The 17,224-nt window shown below is 31.7% G+C and overlaps 2 protein-coding genes across 6 annotated transcripts; one reads left to right on the top strand and one right to left on the bottom strand.

Moving 5' to 3' along the window:
- Window positions 1-3,406: 3,406 nt before the first annotated feature.
- On the bottom strand, window positions 3,407-7,332 carry LOC146898278 (putative ADP-ribosylation factor GTPase-activating protein AGD11). 2 transcript variants are annotated; one of them, XM_085733689.1, is made up of 9 exons: window positions 6,909-7,332; window positions 6,648-6,767; window positions 6,156-6,240; window positions 5,922-5,997; window positions 5,131-5,294; window positions 4,804-5,041; window positions 4,471-4,587; window positions 4,279-4,374; window positions 3,407-3,866 (listed from the first exon to the last, which is right to left on the bottom strand). In XM_085733689.1, exons 2-9 carry the CDS (start codon window positions 6,688-6,690, stop codon window positions 3,585-3,587), a joined length of 1,101 nt encoding a protein of 366 aa, XP_085589815.1. In that variant the 5' UTR covers window positions 6,691-6,767; window positions 6,909-7,332; the 3' UTR covers window positions 3,407-3,584. The 2 variants fall into 2 exon arrangements, with proteins under 2 accessions (XP_085589815.1, XP_085589816.1); XM_085733690.1 differs by having other exon boundaries at window positions 6,666-6,767; window positions 6,909-7,035.
- An 828-nt stretch (window positions 7,333-8,160) lies between these two features.
- LOC146898277 (uridine 5'-monophosphate synthase-like) lies at window positions 8,161-13,115 on the top strand. Of its 4 annotated transcripts, none has more exons than XM_085733687.1 (7): window positions 8,161-8,269; window positions 9,816-10,620; window positions 10,814-10,897; window positions 11,130-11,212; window positions 11,307-11,394; window positions 11,486-11,740; window positions 12,719-13,115. In XM_085733687.1, exons 2-7 carry the CDS (start codon window positions 9,850-9,852, stop codon window positions 12,845-12,847), a joined length of 1,410 nt encoding a protein of 469 aa, XP_085589813.1. In that variant the 5' UTR covers window positions 8,161-8,269; window positions 9,816-9,849; the 3' UTR covers window positions 12,848-13,115. The 4 variants fall into 4 exon arrangements, with proteins under 4 accessions (XP_085589813.1, XP_085589811.1, XP_085589812.1 ...); XM_085733685.1 differs by having other exon boundaries at window positions 9,809-10,620; XM_085733686.1 differs by having other exon boundaries at window positions 8,161-8,301.
- Window positions 13,116-17,224: the final 4,109 nt, after the last annotated feature.

Below are 17,224 nucleotides of genomic sequence, written 5' to 3'. Positions count from 1 at the left end.
GATTGGATAAATGATATATATCAAACCAAACTCTATGGGTACTATTGTGTTCACTAAATCTTTATACTTTTTTTAAGCAACCAAATCTTTATACTTAATAAAATAGTAGGGGCAGCGGAAGGCAAGAGAACAAAATAATAAAATATATTTGATGTTGATGATTGTGAATTACAATAATTGGTGTTTCTGATTTTTTTATAACTCTATTATTCTTTGGGTAATAGTCACTTTAGTCCTTAAAATTGTAATGAGTAGTCAAAATAGTCCTTCAATGTATCAAAACTTTAAAGTAGTCCATGATTGTGCATTTTGTTAGTCAAAATAGTCCTAATGTTAAAATATTTCATCAATATTGTCAGATTAGTCCTCCAATATACTTACTTATTGTCATATTAGTCCTTATAAATACATGTTTATTGTAATTTTAGTCCCTATATGAAAAGACTATTGAGGGAGATTACTCACTTGATTCATCTAGTCAACATACAAAGAATGAACTTCCACAAGCTATGCAATATAGTTCTTGCGGCCACGAACAGCATCCTCAAATCTCAAGTGATGAGCCTAACTATCTTTTTGAATTACTTGGCGAACAAGAACCTGATGGTGCCAATGTATAAGATTGACTCTATGAAAGATTCAGTTGAGGGTGGAACGTATATTCTTGAAGTAGGTTAGGTTCAAACTTATACTGAGATTGTGCTTACAATCTGGTCTCTATCTCCTATAAAGACCATGAAATAAATATGTTCAAACTTATACTGAGATATGGAACTCACTTGGAGGAACAACTTCCATTCATTTTCACATCTCCACATGTCAACTGTCTCAAGGAATCCATATTCCTCAGGACGTACTTGTACTTTTAATTTTTGTTTATCGTTGTTGATAATTGTGAATCACGCATGTATACTTACAATAACTGATTGATGTTTCAAATCGTGACTTCGGCTAATTTTTCTTTGGAAAGACGTTATCTAAAACTTACTAAACTGTACATTTTTCTCCAAATTAAAAAATAAATAAAAGAAGAGATTTCTTGTGTTTTTTTAGCATTCTGGTGCAATTTTATCGTGGTCGAATTCATAAGATGAAATTAAGCTTTTCACCATGGCGACCTGGAAAATTTACACTTGTGGTATTGGCCTTTGTTTTGGTAAGTACATAGCATTAGTGATATTATAAATTCTTGAAATCCCAATGAAGTATTTGAAGATGCATATGGAAAGTTTTCATGACTTCTAAACTATAAACTTTAGATGAATATTTCATATATCCACAACATAACATTAATTCTTTTCTAATTTACTATAAACAATGTTTTTGTGTTAGCTTGGAGTGACCTGGAACTCTAACCTAAATACTAGTTAATAACTTCATGTTAAACCTGCATAATTAGAATGAGCTCCGTTGCAGGCGTTTGTTGCTCAGTCAAACGCCGAATAGTGGAGGGCCAAAGTGTTCTACTGCTATGGCAGCCAGTATTGGTGAAAGTGGTAATTCATCAGGAAAGACAGTGAGTCGTTTCCATACAGGACAGAGCAGGCATTCAGCTAATCCAACATGTATCGACCAGATGACCTCAGAAGCCGCAAAAGAAGACTGAACTTTCATCTTTCTGGACACTTTCCAAGAATGAATCAAAGAAAGAACCTGAAATTGCCAATGTAACTATGGGTGTCCTATGTGATGATCAGATCTATAATGATATTGATCTTGATGAGTTTGAGGCGCAAGCAACTTCGATTCTAAAGCGGAATTTAGATTTGTCAACTCAAAAGCAAGATCAAACCCTTAATCTCACGAATCGAACCTTGATGTTATTACGTTTCCATCATTCCACTTTGGTATATGATAAGCAAGACATAATCACTCAAGCGGCTGAATACTTACACATTTTGGAAATTAATTAATGAATATGTTAACAATACATTAACAGTTCTTGTATTTATCTTCATTGTATTTATATACACAAAAGTACTACCGTTACTGGCATGTTTTACTTGTATAATGCACAGAATAAGAAAAATGTATGAATGCACATCCACATCATTTTGCTTTAATGCTCTCATTTAGTACCTATGTTATAGTAATCCTAAAGGATGCTTCACTTGGACCTCTGTATGTCTCTCAGAACTATTGTTTGTTAATCCTTTATATCACTGATGTTAATTTATTGAATTTGAAGTTCACATTTGAACTGTTGTTAATGAATAAAGATTCTTCTAAACATTGCATTATTTGAGAAATCCGGATTGTTTACTATTCTAGACATTATAGAGAATTCCAACTTTGATTCAACTGCATTAAGTTATATTGGAGTTTGTAAAATATCCAAGATAGTTTCACTTGGTGAACAGAATTGGAACTTTAAGTAGAAATGTTATTTTGAATAAGTTGTTACATGGATGATAACTTTGAAATTACTTGTGAACGTTTTAATGTTATGTTGTCTTGTCTTTTACATTATATATGCTTTAAGTGTGCATTCTTCAATTGTGTTTTGTAGATTTCCGTTGATGCCATCGACTGCTGACTTGCAATCCATCTCGTTAGTAATCCGTTGGACACCTAGCTCTTGCAACCAAATAATAGCCTCCAAAAGACCATACATCTCAGCCTCTTTAGGTGATAAAATTGTGGACTTAAACAAAGTCTTAACTCCAACAATTTATCCTCTATCATTTCTCAAACAGATTCCTATTTCGAATTTTCCTAGTTTAACTCTCTCTCAATCGGCTTAACCCACCTCATCACAGCAGATCTTGTATGACGTGATGCTTACCTGCACGGTCAGTCATGTCACTCTTGCGCACACCCAGCCATTCATGGTAGTATTCTCGGGCTAGTCAGATTGATACCTGCATCGGTTTCTCGCTATTCACCCAAACTTTTTCATTTCAACTGTAGCATGTACACCACAATACCATCGTGAATTCATTGCCCTGTACCAGATCCAAGCTCTCTAGCAGCTTGAAGAACAGCTCTTTTAAGTCTTGAACCTCCTGTTTCATATCTTCCACTTTCCCCCAAAGCCTCATCTCGATCCACATTGCTTCTGTGAGATTGCAACCCACAAAAGCTTGTCATTCAGATTCATCAAAAAAGTTGCAGAATGGGCAAAGACTAGTACAAGTCGCCAAAGAAAAAGCTTCACCTTCTGCCTTATTTTCATTTTCCACAACTTTAATCGATTTCCTTCCACTAGGAGTTATGCTGACCAAATACTAAAAACCCCATTTCTGCTCTTGTTCCACATCAAAGTATCTCCGTGTTCTACATCCCAAAGAGGCGTATTTTTAATTCTACTAACTTATTTTTATACATTTTTAATATCAACTCGCCAAATTGTTATGTTCAATTATTTCATAAGAAAATGTTTGAAAGTATAATTGGGAAACCAAGGTAACTCAGAGCCCAGGAAAAGAACCTTTAATAGAGGAACAATTCTCTCAAGTCACATCATAGAATATACAAGAGGGGAAGAGACAGAAAAATCTAAAAGCAGATTAATATTTCTGAGACATATGCTCCAAAACTAAATGTTAATAAAAGTCTTCCTGGCCCTTAACTTTCTATCCAAGCTATTGAATTAGAGGAACACACTCAAGCTCAATCTCAAGAACACCTCTCTCAACATTCTGTAGTCTCACTGAGATTTCTTGTTTGATCTTCCCATCATCAAGAGATATGACACCATCTCTAACAAGACTGTTGTCCTTGCTTGCTACAAATTTCTCTAGATGCATGGACTCGTTGGCCGTAGATTTCTCGTATGCAATTGCAGCTAAAACTAGTGGTTGAATGTCTATTTCAGCTTCGCCCATAAAATCATCAGTTGAAAATGTATCCTTATCATATACTAGCTGCACATGAGACCAAACACAATAAATTTAATTAAACATGATTTCCTTTTAAAATGTATCAAGCAATCAACAATAGAGATAAATGGCAGTGATTTATGATGTAAATGTAAATGCAAAGACAGTTACATGAAGTACAAGAACAAAAATTAGTAAGAAGAAATATCTAGCTATTTTTTTCCTTCTATAATATGAATTACACAAAGATATAAAGAGAAAATGAAAGAGCATTGGAAAAACAATCCAAAGCAAAGGAGCATTGGACATGAAAAAGAAGGGAGAAATAAAAAAAAAAAATATATAAAGACTTGGTCACATAATTAAAACCATGCAAAAAGTATGCCATTTTGATTTCTATTTTGGATCTCAACACGGATTTAGAGATTACCATAAACTGAAAAACAACCGAACTTACCACTTTAAGGGGAGGAATGTTCTCTGGAATTGATAGCATTAGACTTTCATTCCAAACTGGATTCAAATTATTCCTTATAACGCGTGTTTTTACCGACTGCAAGAACAAATATTAAAAGTGTTACACTATACCTTTTTCATTTCCTCTACTTTATTCATATTTTTCAAGTAGTTAAGAGATAAGAATACTCACTTGGTGTCCCAAAGAAAGGATGACATAAGGGTCACTGGTCACTACATCTCTAATTGCTAGGTGAGTGCCTTTCATAACTTTAACCTTAATCAATCCAACAAATTCAACCATACCTGCCTATAACAGTAAATAGTAACAAAACTGAGTATTCAAAAAGAAAAAAGAAAAAAGAAAGACAACATTTCAATAAGTTTATCATAAAAGAATATATTCCATTAGGTCATGCATAATACTATATAGCATATTTGTTGCATCAATTGATTCAAAAAGGAGTACTTTAGTTTATATGAAAATTTTGCTGATATAATTGTCATTTATTAAATGAAACATTACCAATGAGGTACTCTTCTTTGAACACTTGTGCTCAGAATCTTTTCTTGTCCAGCTCTTTCGGAATGCATGTCCGATATGATGTCTTGTCAGCGCTTTGTCGTATTTTTTGTTGTCAATATGATAAGTGTAACATGAACTACTCGGACCTAATGATACACTTCTTCCTTGAGATGGTACAAATGGACATGATGAATTCTCATCACTATCCATCATAAACTGCAGTTCCTCGTATTTTTTCCTGAAAAATCATTAGGACATTTCTTAATAACAATGGTGCGATTCCTCCGCACAAAACATACAAATAGAATTCTGTTTACTTTTAGTTACCTGATATATTCAGAGCGCTCTTCAATTGAGGTATGTGGTTTTGGTTTTTTTATATTACTTGGTAAGCAAGCTTCATATTTTTTATTTAACAATGTATTTCCACCCAACTTCTCTAATGCATCAACTTGTTCATCTGACCATTGATCTAGCTTCAATGATGCAATCTGTAATAGTCAAACATGTGGTGCTCATGTAGCAGTATTTAAGTACTGATTTTGATCAAGGTACTGTTTGGATTAACAACTTGATTGAGCATTTACACTATAAGCTATAAACGTCTATCATATAAGTGCTTATGTATAAACTTTTTTTATAACAAAAGATAAAATAAAGTCGAACTATTTTAAATTTTACATAAACTATAAGCAGTTTTCGTCAGATATCCTAGAGGACTTATGAAAATAAGTTCTCAGACAGTCTCACAAGTCACAAGGGACTATGCCAGTAAAAAAGTTTAAATAAGAAATCCAAACAAACCCTAAAAAGATGTTAAGAATTTGATGTATGCAGACTCACTTTTAGTTTAGTTCTAAGCTACCAAAGTTTAATTTATGACATTGCTTATTTCTCATTGACAGTAATTTAAGATGGCATGTATCTCCTTCTACATGGAATTCCTTTGAGTACTAGAGATCTGAACTCATGACATTCTTTTTCAATCTATATGCAAGCATTTTATTTGACCAATATCTCATGTGATGTCGGATAAACATTTTCACAAATACTAACAATCAATGTCGAGTGATGAACTCATATTTCGATAAACATGTAATGCTTAATCAGTAACATACCTTTGATATGTGGACTCCTAAACTTCTATGTATGCCAGAACACTTGATGCAAATAAATACTCCAAGACTTGAAGATCTGATTTTCAATAAACAATGAAATGAATAAGAACAAGTGTGAATAACATGAACTAATAATGATATAGAGGTTGGCTACTGATAATGTTATTTAGAATAAAAAAAAACAGTGAAATATCCTAACAAGTTCGATTCAACGAAAATCGGACCAACACTTACACCCATTTTGGCTCTGGAGTTCCGCAATCGGCACAAAACCTGTTTCCAGCTTGATGCATCAAATTTGATAGCCTTTTGTGTGTACCTAATAATTTATAAAAAGGCTTATGTGGTTAAGTTTCCTTTCAAGAGGATAATAAATTAACCAAGATATAAGTTTTTACTTTTTAGAGCAGCACGGTGCAGAGCCATTAGATTCGGAGATCATTTTTTTCTCCGGATCTAAAGGCTTTACAGCATGTCGCAACGCTGCAGAGAATCCATACACTACATTGTACATCACTAAGTTACCTAGTTGAGCAAGTTTGGTCCTCTACTAAATTTTTCATTATATTATGAATTTTTTTTTTCATACAGTATTTTTTTCACAAAAACAGGTGAAAGGAAAAGGTTGATGAAAAGATTGTATTATATGAATAAATCTATTTTTATTTTTGTACAAGATTAATCATTCTATTATTCTGGGGGGTGTAAATGATGAAATGTTCTAACCTGATACATCTTTCCTACCAGGACTTTCATGCCTTGAGGACATTTCTAGCCTTTAATATTTGAAACCAAAATAAAGAAATGATCCTAGAATTCACAACCAGCCATGTTTGAGTTGCTTTTCTGCATGTAGATACAAGACATTGCACATATCAAAATTGTAATCATGTAGCACAAACCACATATAAAACAAAATGTTGCAATAATGAAACATTATATTTTTTGAATAGAAATTCTTATAACATAAATTAAGACATGACATACCTATCTCCTTTTATATTTTGGCATCAAAAAGACTCAAATGGAAACTTGTTCCTTGAAACAAGCCAAAAGGGTATGCAAAATAAAGGCCAATTCAAAGATATTGTGACCAATTAATAATGTTGTGAGTAAATTGAAAAATCTTGAAATGTTTTCAGAAGGGTCTTTGTAAAAAAATATTTTGACAAGAATTCAACGTGAAAATTTTAGGAAAATTGTAATGAAGAAAGGGAAATTTTAGGTAAATGTGTTGTGATTTTAGGAGTGGCAACAAATCACATGATTTAGGGTAAGGAGAGACAGGTAAGAATTTGTTGTTCTAACAAATTTGATTTTTGAAAAACATTTGAATCCTAAAACACAACAACAAGTTGTGTAACAGAAAACAAATATTAATGTTCTGGTTCAGAATTGTATAACTGTATATGACATGGTACGTATTTAGGAAGAACACATAATCAATATCAAACTATGTACCCAAAAATAGAACTCCCCACCATCTTTTCCTAGTTAATATTTTTTTTTTTTGGTAACATCCTAGTTAATATATTTGGGAAAAAACTTACTTTTATTTGTGTGTAGTGAGAAATTTTGAATACATATTTAATTTATTTAGAGTTGTGTTATTTAAATGCACAAAAATGTAACATTGTATCCGATTTTCAATTGTATTTACCAATAGATACTATACCTATCTTCATTCATACATATAAGTATTTATATCAATATATGATGACAGGGCCGGCCCAACATGTCAAGAGGCCTAAAACAAATTTTATAAAAGAGGTCTTTTGGAGTTAAAAAAATAACACAATGCTTATTAAAAGTATAATAAATCAAGTTTTGTTAAATCCAAGATTTGAACTTATAAACAAAAGGATTTGAGGCCTTAAAATTGACCAACTAGACTAGATAAATATTGATTATTAGTATGTGATAATATATATTTATAGGCAAATTGACTTATTTTGAGGCCTTTTTTTAACCCAAAATCTTGAGGCATAAAACCCTTGCTTTGGTGGCTTGGCCCTTAGGCCGGCCCTGTATGATGAGAATGCTCATTTTTGAGTTGAACTTTTTCTTTTATTTTTACCTTCCATTTAAATTATTTTATACTATAATTTAAATTATCAATTACAAAAATAGAAACAATTGACAACAATAGAAAAAACAATCTCCTCTCAAAAAAAAAAAAAAAAATAGAAAAAAACAATCTAATAATATAATAATATTAAACATTATAAAAAGACTCGCCATAACTGAAAACTGCGTTAAAGTGGAAGATAATGGGAGTGTATTTGGATTCCTTCAAACTTATGCAGCAGCAGCGGCAATAACAACACTCGCCATCGTATACTTAAAAGGTACAAACTTATGCAGCAGCGGCAATAACAAGGTGCAAACTCAAACTCAAACTCTCATCGTTCGTTGCATTCACTCACATTTCAATTTTTATAACATCTTCTTTCTCTCTTGCTGCATGCATTTTACTCTTTTATTTATATTGTAGCTTATAGCGGATAAGTTATATGATTGAATTTGCACTGTCTGGTAAAATATTGCGTTTGAAATAGCTTATATAAGTATGAAATGACGTAAAAAAGAGGTATTTTTAATTAATATTTATTTTTTTTCAATTAAGATTGCCGCCGGGGTATAAAACTGAGATGATAAGCTATAATCTATTTGAATTAGCTTATAAAAAACGCTCTAAGTTCATAAAATTAAGTTATTAGTATGTGAAAAAATGACGATTACCAAACATGTCTTTTTTAGTCATACAGACTTATAAGCTATAAGCTCAAATATGTGTCTTACCAAACAAACTCTTTGTTAAATCAATTAGTTAAAAGTTAGTTACGGGGAGAACGTTTGGATTGCCTTATTTGAGTTTATCTACTAGCAATCTAGCATAAGCACTTGTGAGATTGTTTGAGAGAACGTACGAAAAAAACTTATTTTCATACCTTCTCCATGATAGTTTATGAAAATGGTTTATAGCTTATGCAAAAACAATTTAACTATATTACGGGTAAACCACCATTTTGGTCCCTCAAAGTGTAACTCGCTGTCACATTGGTTCCTGAATGTATCAAAACTGTAAACACATCCTCAAGTGTCTGTTTTATTAGTCATTTTGGTCCTCAGATATGTTTTTAGGTTGTCAATTTTGTCCTCGAATGTGTTTTTTGTTGGTCAATTTAGTCCATAAAATTACTAATACTAACAAAAGAGCCATGATAGACATGTTTGCAATTTCGATACATTTAAGGACTATGGTATTAGTGACAGCATCTCATACATTCAGCTACTCAAATGGCTCTTTGTTCATCGAGTCACTGCTTTCATGTCAAAGCTATCGGGTCACTCAGGTCATGCTACGAATATCCAGTCCTATGTGTTAGAGGGGGTGTGTTAAGAGTCCCACATTGGATGAGATGAGATATGACCCGACAACCTGTTTATAAGTGGAGGCAGTCCTCACTTATAAAGAGCCCAATCAAAATTCTAAGAACAACTTCTCTAACAACCTAGTTTATAGGCATAATTGAATCAAGTGGCTTAGATTCCATGTGCCCAAGTGCATGAGAAGTGGAAGCAGAGTACTTTTAGTAAGGTTGTGTCATCCCTTTATGATGTGAGGAATCAGGAATTTTATGATTAAATCTGGACTAGTAGTTGTAATTAGTGAATAAGTATAAGCTCTCATGTACTTGTATGCAAGTGCTATAGCTAGTTAGCTACTATTTGACAACACTTTATGCTAAATCATGTATCGTATCGCAGAACAATAGCGGTTTTTTAAAATTCAACTATGTTTGCTATTTCACAACATTGCTTGTATTGTATGCTTTGTTTTTATTGATGATTTTACCCACTGAATGACACTGATTGTTCTGAAGGTTTTAGATAATCCTTAAAGCTCACTGAGAAAGGCACATCAATGGAGTCTTTAGTTCTTAAACTCCATGATATCTCAGCTGTCAAATTTGGAAACTTCAAGCTTAAATCCGGCATCTCCTCACCAATTTACATAGACCTACGCCTTATTATATCTTACCCTTCTGTCCTCCGACAAATTTCTCAAACTATGATTTCCTCTGTCTCCAACACTAAATTCGACCTTGTCTGCGGTGTCCCTTATACTGCCCTACCTATTGCCACTTGTGTATCTGTCACTCACAACATCCCTATGGTTATGCGCCGCAAGGAAATCAAAGACTATGGCACTTCTAAAGCCATTGAAGGGGATTTTAAGCATGGCCAAAGTTGTTTGGTAATTGAGGATTTAGTTACTAGTGGAACATCGGTTTTGGAAACTGCTGCGCCGTTGCGTAACATAGGGTTGAAGGTCAGTGATGCTGTTGTTTTGATTGATAGAGAACAAGGTGGAAGAGAGAATCTGGAGAGTAATGGAATCAAGTTGCATGCAATTCTTAAATTGACTGAAATGGTGAAAATTTTGAAAGAAAAAGGAAGGCTTGATGAGGAGATGGTTAGGGTTGTTATGAGATTCTTAGAGGAAAATCAGAAGGTTGCTGCTTTGGAAAATACAACTAAGTTGAAGAAGGCATTGTCATATTTGGAGAGGGCTAAGTTGTCCAAAAATCCAATGGGAAAGAGGTTGTTTGAGATAATGGCTGAGAAGGAAAGTAATCTCTGTTTGGCTGCGGATGTTGGAACTGCTGCTGAATTGCTTGAAATTGCCGACAAGGTGAGAAATTTTTTATTACAGCGATGGCATATTGTTTGATATCTTATTTACAGTTAAAATTTAAGAGTGTTCTTAATTTGAAATATGGATTGGAAATTGAAAGAGTCATGTTCTCTTAAATATCATCGAAGGTTGAAGTTTGGTCATGATGAATAAATTACTTAAATTAATTTTGTATTTTCTTGTTTATCAGGTTGGGCGTGAGATATGCTTGCTGAAAACTCATGTGGATATTTTTCCAGATTTTACTCCAGATTTCGGTTCTAAGCTTCGCGCGGTATAGTTCTTAAAGAAGTTATTTTTTCCCTGAGTATTGCATACTGATACTGTTGACATCTTCACACTTCAGTACATTTGCTAGCATTTATTGAAAGTAGAATGCTCATGTCATGATTTTAACCTACAAAAAGAGTGTAACGTGTTTATATAAGCAACATTTAACCAATTTTTGAGGACTTTCATACATTTCTGGAGTACTTTGTTATTAACTTTTGATATTTATGTTGAAGATTGCAGAAAAACACAACTTCTTAATATTTGAGGATCGTAAGTTTGCCGACATCGGTAATACCTCGGCCATGCAGTATGAAGGGTAATGCATTGCTGGAAATTTTTGTATTGTTTATTAGTTTCCTTTCATCTGTTTCTGCATTCATCATGATATCCTTCTTTTATGTTGTCTGCAGAGGGATCTTTCATATATTGGATTGGGCTGATATAGTAAATGCTCACATTATCTCTGGTCCTGGAATTGTGGATGGACTGAAATTAAAGGTCCATAGAAGAATTATGATCATAATATTATCTTAACTGTAGTTATACAAAAAATTCTAGTCTAACATGTAAAATGATGAATAATACTTAGGGTTTGCCTCGTGGAAAGGGTTTGTTGCTACTTGCTGAAATGAGTTCAGCCGGTAACCTTGCCAAGGGAGATTACACTGCTGCAGCAGTGAAAATTGCTGAGGATCATTCTGACTTTGTTATTGGCTTCATCTCGGTCAATCCAGCGTCGTGGTCTAGGGCACTGATAAAGCCTTGTTTCATTCATGCAACTCCTGGAGTTCAAATGGCGATCGGTGGTGATGGTTTGGGGCAGCAATATAATACTCCATATTCTGTAAGTATTGCAACTCCTGTAAGCATTGCTAATTACCAACTGTCTCCAAAAGTCTATGCTCATATGTGAAGGATCATATATGGTTTTATATGAAGCAGTAGCACATCTTTTTATGAGCCATTCATTTTCTAAATAAAAAAATGAACCATCAATAAAAGGGGATCAGTAGTGTAGCTTTATCAATTGAGTACACTCTTGGACAGATAACATATTCATTCCGAGCTCTCCAAAATCTTTATATCTAACATCTATCCAACATCTATGAAGCACTTTACTTTTAACATTTGGGTCTACTCTATGAAGGTCCTGGGTTAAAACCCGGACAAATGAGTAAAATATTAATCTAGCAACTAACTTCTAACATTTTTCATTAAAATAAAAAATATTATGGGGCTATTACCTAAATATTATCATTTCAGTTGAAAAGAAAAGAAAAGAAATTATTGAAAATGTATTGCGGCTTTGATTCACTTGGCAAGCCAATTTTTGGGGAAGGGGGAGATTTTTATTAATTAAAGTGGCAACCATGTTACAATCGATGAGATTTGAACCATTTACCTTGAGGTTACATGGCTAAGCTCTTACTACTGAGCTAGCATCTCAGGTGTAAGCTCAAAACAATAATAACCAACCCTTATCCTACTAGGATTTGGATTTTTCCCCCTTCTTTACTTAACTTGCATATTTGCAACTTATACAATTTCTTTCCAAACTCATTGCATTCTTATTTCTTTGAAGTTGATTTATGTGGCATGCAGTAACTAGGTTGTGGTAGAGATGAAATTCTCCACCCACCCCTTTAATATTCAGTATTGAAAATGCCTTAATGCAGTATTTCTTTCCTCTTATTTATATTCCTTTTTGTTGCTTCACACACTCTTGTGCTACTTATCTTGACAATTCACCACAACAACAACCTTATCCCACTAACTTGGGTCGGCTATCTCTTGACAATTCACCAATGTTTTTCTTTTTCAGGTTATCCATGATAGGGGTAGTGACATTATCATAGTCGGACGTGGTATCATCAAAGCAGCAAATCCGGCTGCAGCAGCTCGCGAATACCGTCTTCAAGGATGGAGTGCATATTTGGAAAAGTGCAATTAAGGCTTGTATTCCCTAACCAAATGGAAGAGTTTGGGTGTGTTCTTGAAATATGTTACAAGTATTCATGACTATATGCAAAATTGCAGTAACATGGACCTGCACATCCATATCATATTGAATGCAAGTTTGGAGATGAATAATTTGAGCTTCACATCCAAGCATTATGTGTGAAGTTATAGAACACTAAATCCTAGTGACAAAATTGCAATCACAACTCGAAATATTATGGATTGAGATTAACAAACAAACAAGCTAGATTTCATTTCAATTTTGAATTATCACCAATCAGCATTATAATTTTAAAATTATAATTTTAAACTAAAATATCAAGTTATAGCCAATAATTAATTGAAAACATGACTTCGTGTATGTTTGAAAATTCATAAAGTAACAAATTACGAATTAATGTTGTGTCCATGTGAGATCCATTTAAGTACTTAAAATTAGAGAGTGGATGTCTCATAGTCCTAATGACTCTAACATTTGAAACAAGGGGTATTTTGGGAAAAAATATGGCGCGTAAGAAACTTATAAGGTGAAAAAGGTAATAGTTTTTATTTTATGTATCATTTTTTTAAAATTAAATACCATAAACCACCTTTTACTTAAAATTGTCCAAACTCCAAACTGTTATAGTTGTGATTAAGTCAAAAGTGCAACTGTTAGCTTATTAATTGTACAGTTGTCGCACTTTATTAACTTGTATATAATATTGTTTTTAAAAGCAAGCAAGAATATTTAAATTGGCCTAATTAATTACCATATGGAGCTTTTGATATTTGAGTGACTTAAGCTCCTCAATTATTTGTATCAAATTGGCATGAGAAGACCGTCCAACAAGTATAGCTTTCTTTCCATTATCACTCAAAGCTTTAGCTCTAAATTTCATCTCATGAGCTTCTTTTCCATTTGCCATCACCAAACCAATAGCCTTTGTAATAATTATATCTTTACTATTATATAATAATAATAATAATAATAATAATAATAATAATAATAATTATACATGTGATAAATATATAAATTAGTTATTTGATTGGGAAAAAATGACAAATTTATACATTTAGTTGTTTAAATAAATGATAAAATTAAAAGAAAAAATAACTAAAGAACTATGATAATTCTAAAAGTTAAAAACATTGAATCCCCTATCTACGTGACTAAGTAGCACACCATATTTGTGTGTGAACTACTCATTTAACCACTTTGAAGGAGAAAAACACATGAGCCACTTACTTCTTACCTTAGAATTTTATTTTTTTGGTTATAAATACGTAGGAGTTAGTAATGCTTTTGTAGACACCGAAGCATCGTAATTTTTTATTAGTTTCCATCGTAATTTTTTATTAGTTTCCATCATAATTTTAGAGTTGCTTTAATGGCTTTCCAAGCTATGTTTCTTTTATTACCTTTATAATCAAAATGACAAGTGCTAGTATATACAATTTCGTATTCGTAAATATCAGCACTTGTCATTTGGATTAGAAAGGTAAGTAAAAGTAATATAGTTTTGAAAGCCATTAAAGCAACTCTAAAATTATGATGCAATAAAAAATTATGATGCTTCAGTGTCTAGAAAATCATTACTAACTCCTATTAATAACCAAAAAAAAAAATCTAAGGTAAGAAGTAAGTGGCTCATCTTGATGAGATAGGGTTCTATTGATTATTTTTAGAAGCATGAAATATTTATTTATGAATTTTAATCCTTATGATTTACAATAGACTTCATTTATGCCAAATCTACAATGCAATGATTTCATTGAAATTTTTGTATGAACTTACATTTTATAAGTAAATTACAAAGGGGGTAAAAAATTATCATTACTTTTTAATTAATCAAGCTCTAGTTTTAATATTCATTCAGACAATAGAATAAGTTTTTTTTTTGTCGTGTAAATATAATTTATATAGTAAGAACTGTGATCGATATATTCGAATGAGAAGTTAAACCCATAATATCTTTTCTTTCACCACAATTGGTGTTGTAAGTTTTCATGTAAGACTCTTTGAAGAAAACAAACAAGTTTTTCACATGGAAGTGATAAATGTGTTAACATAAAATAAAAATCGGCAAGATTAATTTATCATATCCTAATATATTATCAAACTCTAGATTGAGATAGGATATGATAGAATTGTCTTATCATATCTTTTATTCTGCACATCAAACGAACCTGTATAAAGTCTTGATATTTTAACTTTATTGTGTCGATATACAATTTTTAAAGTTATAGTAGAGATAATGTTAACCACTCTCTCCGTCCATATATATAAGCTTATATTGCATTTAATTTCTTGTAATATTTTATGATTCAATTTTACAGGCCTTTGAATGGTTGTGTTTTTAACCAAATTATAATAATATATTTTTAGAGGAATAATATTTTGTTAGTTACTGAATTATCGTAATTTTTGTTGAATAAATTGGTTTTTTTATAGTTTTTTTTTTAAAGATTGATTTATTATAGTTAAAATGTGGATAATGAGACCAACTATTTAGGTATCTTTTGTCAAAAAAAAAAAAAAACTATTTAGGTATCCAAATCTTATGGTATTGAAATAGTTAAACTTTTTTAAAAGCATCTGATCGGATTGATTTATTTTTAAAATTAAAAGTTTTTGGGACCAAATTTGATACATCTTTTTTGGTTACATAATATTTTTTTTTTGAAGGATTGGTTACATAATATTTTTAAAATTTAAATGTTTTGGGAATGTAGCTAATGAACTTAAGATTCCGATATTTAATAACATCGAACCATTTTATTCTCTTTCTTCATTTTTTTTTTTTGTACAATTCTCTTTCTTCATTTTTTTTCTGGTACAATTCTCTTTCTTCATTTTTTTTTTGGTCAATTCTCTTTCTTCATTTTAATACAGAGAATAATGATTTATCATTAATTAAAGTGGTAGTCACCCGAAATTATAATGTCCAACCCCTGTCATAAAGTTGATGGTTTGCAAACAGGCTTCAAACTTATTAAAAACTGATCAATGCATCTTATAAATATTAGTTTTTTTTTTGAACAAAAATATTAAAGTTTAATGGTTACAATATCCTTGAACATAACTTAAGGTATAGACATTATAATATGTAGAAATTGAAGGTAGAGCACCAAATTCTCTATTGTTTACTTTAAATGGTGAAATTATACTTGACCAAAATAAAAAAAAAAATGGTGAAATTATAGCCATAAAATATTTGACCAAAACAATTTATTTATCATAAAAAAAATGATGGTTCTATAATTCAAAAAAAAAAAGAAGATTAATATAAAATTGATTTTTTTTTTGTGGTGGTCGAAATTTTCTGCTTGAAATTACAAAATTCCTACATGAATTTGGTTTATCTCAAATAATTTAATTATTTCTTTAATCGTATGATGAATATAAATGTGTTTTTTTTTTCAACAGTGTACTGACATGCAGACTCAATTGAGTTTCCGTTCGGCCCAATCTAATGGGAGTAGATGAAGACTTTTGGAAAATTCAATGGAATGATCATGGGAGTCATATGTATGAACATTTTACGCAACAAGAATATTTTTCATGGGCCATTGAAAATTATCATAAACTTGATCTTGTATACTTTTTTCAATAGGCGTTGTTCGAGATTCGACTAAAACCCTTAACCTAATCGACTTAGGAAGAAAATTAAAAATGCATTGGAAACGTAACCACAATTACGATGCATCGGGGACAGCTCCAATGGACTACCAAACCAAATCCAAGAAATTAGGATTTGTTATGACATATATTTGAATGAGTACCATGATTGTCCACAAAAGGATACAAAGTGTTTAGATGATGTATTCTAGTACACTTATCAAATAAAGTAGTATTTTATGTTACAAATAATAAAGTTAATGGAAATTCATCATTACATTTAATCATTCACTTGTTTATCTGTGTCTTGTAAATATGACTTATGATAACATAAGTATATTAGACGGTATTTACGGAAATCACAAGAAACCAAAAAAGACGAACTGATTGGATGCCAGCGCCATTAAATGTATTGTTTCTCATCGGGTTTTTCAATGTAATTTTTTTAGTTGCTTAAGTTATTTTTTACAGGGTCAAATTTCTACATAACATTTAAGCAATCTATAAGCAACTTTAATCAAACTTACTCTACCGGTGATCACAATAAGAAACTTACACTTGACCCCATCAATTGATATTTTTTTTATTTTCATTTGATAGTTTCATATGAGATTGAGTAATCAAAATTGTTTTTCATAATCAAATTTTTTGGAATTTGCATTTGAAGCTCCATATTTTAAATATAAACAATCTCAATTGCCATAAAACTTAAAAAATACTTCATCCGTTTTAAAATGAGTGTCGTTTTAGCAAAAAAAATTGTTTTAA

The sequence above is a fragment of the Medicago sativa genome, chromosome 8, assembly GCF_051527215.1.
Source record: "Medicago sativa cultivar Bolivia chromosome 8, Bolivia_mono, whole genome shotgun sequence".
NCBI classification, from domain to species: Eukaryota; Viridiplantae; Streptophyta; class Magnoliopsida; order Fabales; family Fabaceae; genus Medicago; species Medicago sativa.
Note: the sequence above shows the minus strand (reverse complement) of the source record. Positions and strands in the feature narration are given on the sequence as shown.